Consider the following 11,070-nt stretch of genomic DNA (forward strand, 5'->3'; position numbering starts at 1 on the left):
TGGGGGTTCCAGAGAAAACTCAAAGGACAGAAATTGCAAAGCCACAAGTGAAAACCTTCCATGCAAAGAAAAGGAGCGCATCTCTTGAGAGTCAAAGGCCAGAACAGGGTAAGCGAGGTAGGCCATTTGCTAAGAAGGGTCGTGGAGCGGGTGGTGTGAAAATTTTGGAGACACTTAGGAAGGATACTCCAGGAGGAGACCCGAGTGAAAAAGAACCACTGAGAGGTATCTCACGAAGAGATCAAACCTCAATTCCTTTCCCATTTTGTGGCTATTGTAGAAAATCCAATCATATTGAAGTGGGTTGTTGAAAAAGGGGGGGAGATGTCTACGCTTTGGGAACGCCGAGCATCGGATTGCTAATTGCCCGGTTCAATTGCGCGAAAAGAAAGAAACCCAGCAGCCAACCCAGACCGATCCTGGACCGTCAAATAGAGAAGGGACTGGAATGAAGACCCTCATTTCTTCTGAGGACGTGGAAGGTACAGGCCATTGGTTACTTTAGATTTGATGGATCCCATTAAAAGGAAAATTTCGAGGACGAAATTTCTTTAAGGGGGAGAGAGTGTGAGAACCGTAAAATTTTTCTTAATTTATACCATTTAATTCTTTTCCTTTTCATGCATTTTCCTTATTTTATTTTACTACATTAATTTTCTGGACACTTTATAAGTGAATATAGTTTTTCCAACCATTTTTCTAGTATAAGTTAGTTCGGGTTAAATTTGAAGTGCGTTATGGACGTGGGACCCGCTAGTGCTATAACATTTTGGTGATTAAGTGATTTTTGTGCTAAGTATTATTCTTTTACAAGGTGCTAGGAGACAATTGGAAGTTAGCTAGATAAATTACCCTTGGTAGACAAAAGGATAAGCTTAAAACCCTAAAAGGAGCCAAGTGTCACTATGCTATTAGAAGTTGGACTTTTGACCAAGGTTGGTAACTTTACTAAAATCAGATTTTTGACCAAAATTCACTCATTTTCTTGTCTCCTTCGGCTGAAATTAGTGAGAGAGAAACCAAGAGAGTTCTTCATCTTCCACTTCAATTTCTTGCTCAAATCTTGAGTTTCAACCGATTAATTTGCAAACTACTCCATAAAACTTACTTTCCAAGTAGTTTCCAAGGTGTTTGTGGAGTTATTTTTGGAGGACAAAGCCTAAGCTACCATCTTTCATAGGGAGATAAGGTATTTTGCCAAGAACCTCTTCTTTACTTCAATTAATTGCTTATTAGTGGTTTTTAGTTGCTTTAGATGTTGTTTTGTGGAAGATTAGCACTTGAATGTATGAATTCCAGCTTGGATGATAACCTGCCTCGCTTCTGTCCGGTTCTATTTCACCTAGTTAGAGGCCGATTTGGCCTTAGCACAAAACATGAAAGTTGTAGAGAATTATGTTTCATAGTTTCCTGAAATATTTTAGCTTAATCGGAGCAACGTTGCCTATGAAAAGACCGAAATACCCCTGCCGCCCTGTTTCTGTCCGAAAATGAAAATCAGCCTCAGTAAGTGGTTAGTTTGACCAGGAATATTACCGAATTGGTTGATGATGTCTTCTTAAGAATTATAGCCTTGTATCTTAGCTTTCAAATGGTTTTGTTATTACCTGAATTGGAGTTATGTGTGCTGAGATATGAGTGAATAAAGCAGGAGTGCTAGTTGATTTCTGCAGTGAATTTCGAACTGGAAAATCTAGAGTTGTTTTGGAAAATTTGACCTAGTTAGGGTGAGAACTGGACTGAGTGGTCTTCATGAAAGTTGTAGTTCTTTGTCTTAGCTTTTCAACGCCTCCAAGAAAAAACTTAAACGGAGTTTGGTAGCCTGAGATACGGCCATTTAAAGGTAGTACGGTTAAGTAGCCGATTAGTTGGAACTTGGTTCTGGGAATTGGGAATTTGACTAGGTTACACTGGAATTTGGACTAAGTGGTCTTCATCAAAATTGTAGGCCTCTGTCTTAGCTTCGAAACGGTATAAATTACATCCCAATCCGATAAGCGTAGCTTCGGATGTGTCCGTTACGGAAAATCCGTCAAATCTGTCTTTTGTTAAACTTCATTTCTGCACATGTTGTTAGCTTGATTTTTGTACTTATATGTGAGCCTATGGAATGGCTATTGAAATGAGATGATATTGTGTGTGACTTTGGGATTGATTGAGGAAAACAATGAAGCCATAAATGGCTGGAAAAATAGGTAAATACAAAGGGCGTGCTGCCCAAATTTTCGCTCGAGGGCTAAGTTTCTATTTGAACTTGTATATTTTTCGTTTGGCAAATACTATGACCGTTTTCCATCTTAAAGCATGATCCTTTTTCAATTAGAAACTCCAAATGTGTACTTACTCTTACCCAAATAAAGAGGAGTGGTTTAGGGTTTTCTTGGGTATTTTGACCTCTTTTTTTTCATGAATTTCATTAAGACCTTTAGTGTATAATATCTACTTGAATATGAGATGATTTTGAACCATATAAACGATTCCGAAAATAGTATTTCTTAGCCTATCTAGTTGGATTCCGACTTGTCTTTAGTTTGGTTTTACGTTTGGTCTACGAAACCCTAATTATTCTTGTCCACGGGTCCAAATGTCCTCGTTTCACTTTAAAGTCTTTTTATACGTTCTACTCATCAATTGTTGAGTTTCTTTGATTTCACCTAATTGTTTGTGCTAGATGAGCTGTAATATTCTTTCTCGTTTAATCTTAGGTTTTCTCGGTGACTAAGGATAATATCCGGAAGAATATTTTGCACGTTGTTTTGCGTACATAGGTGAGTGTTCCTTGTTTGCTATATTTTCTTGACTTCATGACCTGTGTTCTTGTTTGATAATTTGTTAAGTGCTTTCAAGGATTTTCAAAACGAGTTTTCTAGGCGAGCGTGTACTTTACCGCGCTCGACCTAAATGAAATGTGAAATTTTCAATGATTTAATGATTGCTACATTAGTTGCGCATGATGTAAGCCTTTTGGCTGAACTGGGCCCTGCCCTTCGTTACCGATCGACTCGAGCCAGAAGCGGACTCGGTCGGGCGATATGGTGACCCTGGGTGAATTTGGTATACTTGAGTATTACCTTGTAGGTTGGTGGAGCCTGGCCAATTTCCAGGAGGGGGTGAACGAAACGAAAGAACGAACGAGGGTTTTATTTACCAAAAATGCATTTTATTTAATTGACCGGAAGAATAAGTGGAATGACAGGAGAACGAACGAACGAACGAATATATGGCTCCCTGTGAGCCCGTATCCTTTTAATGAATGTGTTTATCGCTTTATTTTGTATTTGTATCTTGAATTATTGGTTATATGTAGTGAATGCATTGAACTTCTTGTTGCCTATGTGTTCGGAACCTCACTGAGCTTTTAGCTCATTCCTTTAGTTTTGTTTTCCTTAACAGGGGACGGCGAACAAGGACGAGAGCTCGGCAGAGTCTAGCCTAGACTAGTTTCTTTGGTTTTGTAATGGTTCTCGCCCTAGTGCTTGACACGGGCTGGTTGTATGGTGAAGTGAGAACCTTTGTACATTTGATGGTTGTACTTCCTTTTGAGATAGCAATGTATATAAGTTTTCGATTTTTGCTATATGAATTCTTGTGGTTTTATTTCGGATTTGTTTGAGTGAACGACTGAGTCCCGGCGAGAGTTGGGCAGGCGGCCCGCCGAACCCTTTGGTTCACCTTACGGGGAGGTGGGGCTGTCACAGTTTCACATAGCACGGAGCACATAAGCATGCTTTTCTGGATGCAGAAACCTTGGGAAAATAATTAAAACCATAGGCATAAACATGCAAATCACACAAGGCAAACAAGCCCTAACTATTACATAGGGGGGCCAACTACAATCTAAAAGGGGGAAATGAAATAAATAATTAAAATAAATACCTAACTATTACAAATTTGGCATTCCAGCGCCTTTCAAATGTTCAAAATTGAACTAAAATAAATATGCCAGACTAAAGCCAATAAATAAGTAAATAAAATAATAAATATAAAACACTTTCAATAGGCATGCAATTAAACACATAAAGTCACATAGGGCATGTATGATCAAATAAAGTGAGAAATAAGGGTTAGGGTGTACCTCTCTTGAGTTGGGGCCCTAATGGAGTGAAATTACTTATTTACCCTCCAAAATAAAAGAAAACGTCAAGGCATGCATCTCAAATAATCACATAAATACGAAATTGAATCATTAAAATCATTTAAATAATTAAAACCCAAATTCATCAAATGAGGACCCAATTGACAGGAAAAGAAAGTTCAAGGGGGGTCAATTTGATTGGTTTTTCCAATTACTCGGGCCATAGTAGAACAAAGGTGGACTTGAGGGGTTAAGAGGCAATTTTTGAAAGTTTTTTATGCACATTCCATGCAAGCTACGAAGAAGCTTTGCTTTAGCAAACATTCGCATGCAATTCTGTAACTTTCAGCTGTGCACCTTTCGGATCTATGGCAACATCAACAGAAGAAAAATAGGAAACTATGGCATGCCTTTTTAACGAAACAAACCTTCTTACCAAAGAATCAACTACCCGAAATCTGATAAACAAAAATTCCAGGACAAGAAACACGCAAATTTGGTCTGACCGACAGCAAAAGAAAGAAAGAAGAAACAAAAAAATGCAGCGAGAGCTTCTCTGCAACTTCGCACCTCCTGCTACGAAATTGCAGCTTATCAAAACACAACCAAAGATGCCTTAAACCTCCTGCTGAAACTTCAAAACAAATTCACAAGATAAGATCCTAAGACCCAAATCATAATTTTGTAATCAAGAACGAACAAAAGACTGAACACACTCAGAGCAAGCATCTCTCCAGGTTTATGGATGGAAGCAAGATGACACCTTTTATTCATAAGTCCTCAACAAGAAAACCCAAAGACAAGATTCTAATTACAAGCCACTTAACTTGCAAAAACAACAAAAAACAGTGAGCTTCCTTGTCATCTCTTAATTCTAACAGAATCCAGGCAAAGAAAGCAAGAAAAATAGAATAAAAGTAATGCAAATCTGAAGAGAAAAATCTGTCATCTACTGGGTTCGCTACCAACTAAAAAACAACATGGGGAATCTTCTACACAAAAGGAACTCATGACTCATCATAACACAGGACCCGAAGTATGAAGCCCAGATTTGAATGAACAACGCATGAACAGGAGAACACCGAAAGAAGAAAAATAGAACGTGAAGACAAAAATCAAGTAGCGAAACTCTGGGTTACGGAGGAGGATGATGCGTAGGCGAGGGAGGATGAAAGAAAGGGTTACCTTGAGGGATGATCGAGCTCCGCAGTAGACCAACGAGACCTGCCTTGTTAATCCAATTTTTTATGGGAATCCTGAGTATAAAGCACTTGCATGTTTATTTAATAAAACTAAAAAAAATTTAATAAATCAAAAATATTAAAATTATATAAAAAATAAAAATGAATTAAAGGAAAAAAAATATGTAGAAAATAGATTTGGGTATTGGGCGGGAATACGGGATCAATCCAAACCCATCCCAAAGTGATCCCGCCCAAGTTAGTCCCAAAACACATATGGGTAAAGTTGGGCCCAAACCCATATGACTCGGTTCCATCACAAACCCAAGCAAATCTCGTCCATCCCGCCCATTTTGCCACCTCTACCTGAAAGAAACCCCATTCTTTGCATGCCTTGTCCAGTTTCCTGAGCTCCTGTTCTTGCTGCTGTAAAAGCAATGATAAATCTACTGTAGGAATCTCAGAGGAGAAAGAGGTCATTTTTGTTCTTTTTGGCTGGTCCTCTAGGCTCCTGATGTTTCTGTCTGGGATTTTTGAAGGATCCCTCTTCACCATTTCTTGAACATTTGGTGCTGATAAAGATCCCCCATAATTAGGTAGCTCCTCTTCTGTGCTATTCTGATTAATAGTCATTTTTATGATTTGCATACAAATTTGTTTTCAGAGTTCGCCACATGATGTTAGCGTTTGGAAGCTTTTTATAGCTGCGCTCAGCGAATGCTTTTTTTCCTACAGGAATCTTGATTTTTTTACCTAGAAAGATACTCTATAAAAAAAACTGGAGTTCTCACCCAAGTTTTGTGGATAGGTCACTTTCAAATTTGATATTTAACTTTTGGACATGCTGTAAATGAGTTTTAAAGAATCCAGGCTTACTTGTACTTGTTTGCCAGATAAAGAAGGATTAAGAAAATCAACGTCCTAGTGTTGTTTGAAGTCTGTGTCGCTGAACTTACTGCCAGGAGCTAATGTTTAATGAATGTTGAATCTTATGGCAAAGATGACAGAACGTGGTTCCTGACACAGTTAATTCACTATTTTCATTTCTCATCTTTTGGTTTAGTGACTACTTAAAGCAGGAGGGGATTTCTAAGCCCCCACCCCCTTTGATTTTTCTTTGTTCTTTTTTTTTTCAATGAACTTTTCTGGTTCACTTGCAGACAAATGGATTTCGGTTACTGCAATTCAACATGATGAAAGAAAGGCCCAGAAAGCTTGGCAGGGGGAAGATTTTGTGTTGTTGAAAATTGAACATTGGTTAGTATTGGTAAAGACTGCAGTTAAAAAGTTCAGGCGCATTAGAACAACATTTTCAGGGAACTGATTCTTCAAACAAAGGTGCATTGCCTGGACTAGTTTTAAGTTTAGGAACTGACTCCATAATATAAGATCAGTAACTGAGAATACATTTAAACTCCTCCACTAAGCTACCAAGTACTCTGTAAACAGAAATCACTAACTTAGGAAGCTCTCCTATTCTAATCAAGAGTGCAGCCTGAACTTCTTGGCACAGTTGTCACTTGGGAGGGCAGAAAGTGATGACATAACGGGAGGCCCTGCATTTGTTGAGGCTGGAAGAGTCATCAAAAGCATAGCTATAGGCTTTCGGGCAAATGGCCTTAAAGAGATTGGCAAAGAGTGTTGGTTTGCAGGTTTTGGGGTTTCCATATTCCCCCGTGCAACAATACTTGGCCGACTGCATAGCTAAGCAAGCACTCTTGCACCCTATCACCTTCTCGCCTACCCTAACTTCCAATGCTGATGGACAACATATGTTGAGATCAACTTCACATTCTGCTATGCCACAGCCAATTCCACCTCCGACTGGCTTCATCGAGACAGGCAAGTTGAATCCATCAACTAAACTCACGTCATAAAAATGTAAGGGGGAGGTGGATGTCCCCAGTGTCATTTCCACCACAGTTGCTGGTGGTGCACCACCCATTCCCTCACAGTGTAGTTGACCTGAACAGTCTCCGGTGCCACACGACCCTTTTCCTTTGTCATCAAAATGGCAATCCTGCCTGCCCCATATCCTGCCTGACCACATCTCAGGCACGCCAATGATAACTTCCTCGCCGCAGCTCAGATGGAAACCACCTGCTTTTGGGGTGACATGGCCAGCGCCGCCAAGTATCCCTGGCCATATATTTTCTGGACAATTGTTTACCAATATTAGCTGTATCCCATCTGCAATAACCGCACATAAAAAAAAAAAAAAGAAGAAAGAAAGCGGGTGAGTCATCAGATTATCACGCATTTAAAGAAACGACAAGTTTGGGAAGAAATTATAGTATACTTGATCTCGTGAGAAAGGCATATACGCAGAGTAGGATGAGTAGGAGATGTGAAGAAATTAGCATATTTCAATTGCGATGGAGTTGGCCTCTAGAGGCACATGGGGGAGGACTGAGGAGTGCTGACTGCTGAGATGTGGTGCCGGGCTCTTGGAGCTGGACGAATGCTCTGGTTTTAAAGGCGCAAATTCTGATTGAACACAACATCCTCCTTGATGGCCGAGGACTTGGTTTGGGAAACTTTATCTTTTCTTTATAAAGTTTTTTATTTACAGTTTTTATAGAGAAAAAGAGCAGTATATATGCATTGCTTCGGGGGTGGGATTTGCATAAATGCATTCATGTTGTTGTTGATTTTTTTAATGATTATGTCATTTGTTCATCCTCTTAACAGAAACTGGAATGAATCTTGTGTTATATAAGCATCTGCTTTTCCTTGCTTTGCTGGGATATCTACACATCAGATTCACATGGCTCCGCCAGGAGTCTGGGACCGCTGTTTTAGGTAAGTGTTCTGGCTGCTGGACTTTACGGCAGATACCAAGTTTGAATTTGTGGATCAGTCCGGCATTTGAATTTGGACGCGGTCCGGAAGGTGTAACACCATTTGTACATGGTGTAACATCATCTGTACAATGTGTAACAATTGAACAACAGCGAGTAAAATAGAACAACATTTTTGTGGGTCCCACACGGCGTGAAAATCGAGTTACAAGACGTGATCTGAATCGCACAAATTTTTTTAGTTTCATCCAGCCGTGAACTGCCTGGGACGGTTGTCCTCGTCCTTTGAATTTGTGTCTGATCTTGATTGTCATGCAAAGCAAGGACAAAGGGGATACTGCTTGGACTGAAATGCCATAATTTTGTCGCCAACTTTTAGAAACCTTGTACTTGACGATCGATGTCTCTTCACTTTTCTGCTCCTGAGTGGCAGAAATTGGAAGAAACTCAGCCCTTTTCCAGGAATTCTATTTTTTTGTTTTTTTGGGTCAGAGGAGGCCTGAACGGCCATTTGTAATGTCACAAACCTTGACCCATTCTATTGTTGTTCGGGTTCTGTTACTATTTAAGCTTTAAATGATTAACTGAAAATCCAGCCCATTCTATCAATGCTGGGATTTCTGAAACCGAACGCCATTTTGTTACTCGTAAATATGGATGCTGCAGAAGGCGGTCCACATAAAAATGGGCCTCATGTTAAAGTAGCCCATTTTATTTCATTGGTTTCATTTTCATACACTGCAAAATTCATGTAGAATAAGACTTCCTGCATCAGAAAACATCAGAAAAGACTTCCTGCAAGGAGTACTGGACTGGACTTGTATTTACCAACGCAACTTTTGTTAAAGGAAAAAAAAATCCTGGGTCCTTTGTTTTTCTTTTTTACACCTCTATAATCATATTTTTGGCGTTTTTCTTTCAAAAGCTTCTGGATCCTTCCCTTCGTACGGTTTCGGCCACCGCAGTCCCGCCAAATCCACCTAGACATAGCGACATCTGTTTTCTTTGTGCACGCAAAGATGTCACTTGTTAATGCACATAGTACTCTTTTTTTTTCTTTTTTTTTCTTTTTTTTCGACACAGGGTTGTTCGGGTCAATTCTTACGGGGCCGACTAATCCCCTGCGACCCGGATTTTGGCGCCCCAACCCGACCCAAGCACGGTAAGTGCGCGGAGGAATCCAGTAGCGCAGGGACTCGAACTTGGGATCTAGAGGTTTACCAGGAGGAGGTGCTACCGCTGGACCATTCACGCGGGGGCCGCACATAGTACTCTCTTATACACATATTAATAATTAATATTTTTTTATATTTATATACTATTTTCATTTAATTTTACTTATTTATTGTATATTTATCTACCTTTTTTAATTTTATATTTTCAAAAATATAACATTTAAATATATTATGACATCCTTTATGCAAACCGTTTAATTATTTATCCAATTAATTCTCCTTGTTTCGCTAAACAAATTTATAGACTAATTTTACAGGAAAAACTAAGACGGTACTGATCGACTATACATTCACCTGTAAATCTCTTCCCAGCCCACCGCCAAAATCTCGATTCTTCGGGCTCCCTTCCACCTGAGTCTCCGCAGACTCAACCGTGTGCTCTTTAGGAAGAATATCAGAGTCCCAAAAAAGAAAAAAACAGCTGAATCACAGTCAAAGAATCATTTGGCTAAAAATGATGGGCATTGCAGCAAAGGTTCGCGGAGCGGCGAGAATCTGCCAGTCTTTCTCTCTGCTCCGACCACCATCGGCACTAACTCCGGGACAGCCTCTGAGATTTTTGTCGGAGAGCAACAACGCAAACAAGAACCCAGTTGTCCAGCAAATGATAGACTACGCACTTTCTGTTGGCCGTTCCCAAAAATCAGGTATTTTTCCATCTTCAATAAGATTTTATCTTTTTATTTTTCCATCTTCAATAAGATTTGAGTGTTATGCTAAAAACATATGGGGTATGTGTAGATGAATCAATTTCGCAGGGTCTGTTGGTATTGGAGCAGTGCCACTCCACTCAAGCTGCAGATGACGATTCAAAAGGGATGGTTCTTTTAGCCATGTCTACCCTATTATATGAAAGGTCTTAATTTTTTGTTTTCTTCTTTTTACGTCCATTGCTATTTCGAATGACCTTGAAATTCATAGGTTTCTGTTCATGTATATCAGGGGAAACTTTGCTGAAGCCTTTGAGAAACTGCAGAGCATCCAAGATTTGAGCTCGTCTTCTATTGCTATTAGAGGTGGTTGACATGTCTCGGGTGTAGTTACTTAGACCATATTGGTTGCTCCTTTAATTTTGATTGTGGATTGGGTGTTTCAATGCGCTTTACCTTTGGTGTTTTGCTGCAGTTGCTGCTACAGAAGCTCTAGTAGGAATCCATCTCGAATTGGATGAGGCAAGCCCCCAGAGGACAATTTGCAATTGCTATGTCATCTCAAGTTTAAGTTCATTTTAGGATATTTACGTGCAGGATTCTCCTTGTACAGGATGATGCTTCATCTGTGCTCACAAATATATGGTATAACCTCATGGACGCTATCAAATTAGACATTGGTGGTGGGAGTGGCTTTGATGTTCTGGAAGCCCGTGCAAAGGCGTTAAAAGGACTTCTGGAGCTGGTCCGGGGTAATCTTCAAACAGGTCTGCGTGTATAGTTTGTTTAATCAATTCTCTTCTTCTGTGGCACTCTTGATCAGCTTAGGTCTCTATATTAAGTTACTAAATGCGGCGGAGACATTCTTTTCTAGCAGCTCAGGATGATCTTCTAGTAGCTCAGGATACTGAAGCTTGCACTGGTAAGGTTTTGCCTTCCTAGACACCGTGGTAATCTCTTGCACTATATTTTATTGATCTGGTGTTATATAGGCAATGTTGCTCTGTCTTATGGTGAATATCTTCATGGCATGCGGAAACTTCCTATTGCAAAGGAATTATACCAGAAAGTGATTCAGCAGTTGTCGGAGAGAGATTTTAACGACCTGCATAATATTGGGGCATGTAA

General features: G+C 39.7%; 2 protein-coding genes across 2 annotated transcripts; one reads left to right on the forward strand and one right to left on the reverse strand.

Moving 5' to 3' along the window:
• Positions 1-6,536: 6,536 nt before the first annotated feature.
• LOC113755475 (thaumatin-like protein) lies at positions 6,537-7,699 on the reverse strand. The gene is made up of 2 exons (XM_027299479.1): positions 7,556-7,699; positions 6,537-7,446 (listed from the first exon to the last, which is right to left on the reverse strand). The coding sequence occupies exons 1-2, from the start codon at positions 7,617-7,619 to the stop codon at positions 6,773-6,775; spliced, it is 738 nt and encodes a 245-aa protein (XP_027155280.1). The 5' UTR covers positions 7,620-7,699; the 3' UTR covers positions 6,537-6,772.
• A 1,848-nt stretch (positions 7,700-9,547) lies between these two features.
• LOC113755473 lies at positions 9,548-11,062 on the forward strand (the record flags this gene model as incomplete). The annotated part of the gene is made up of 7 exons (XM_027299477.1): positions 9,548-9,939; positions 10,034-10,148; positions 10,235-10,308; positions 10,418-10,464; positions 10,556-10,709; positions 10,817-10,864; positions 10,935-11,062. Coding segments are annotated over exons 1-7 (759 nt in total), but the record flags the coding sequence as incomplete, so codon positions are not given.
• Positions 11,063-11,070: the final 8 nt, after the last annotated feature.

The sequence above is a fragment of the Coffea eugenioides genome, unplaced genomic scaffold, assembly GCF_003713205.1.
Source record: "Coffea eugenioides isolate CCC68of unplaced genomic scaffold, Ceug_1.0 ScVebR1_150;HRSCAF=607, whole genome shotgun sequence".
Taxonomy (NCBI): Eukaryota; Viridiplantae; Streptophyta; class Magnoliopsida; order Gentianales; family Rubiaceae; genus Coffea; species Coffea eugenioides.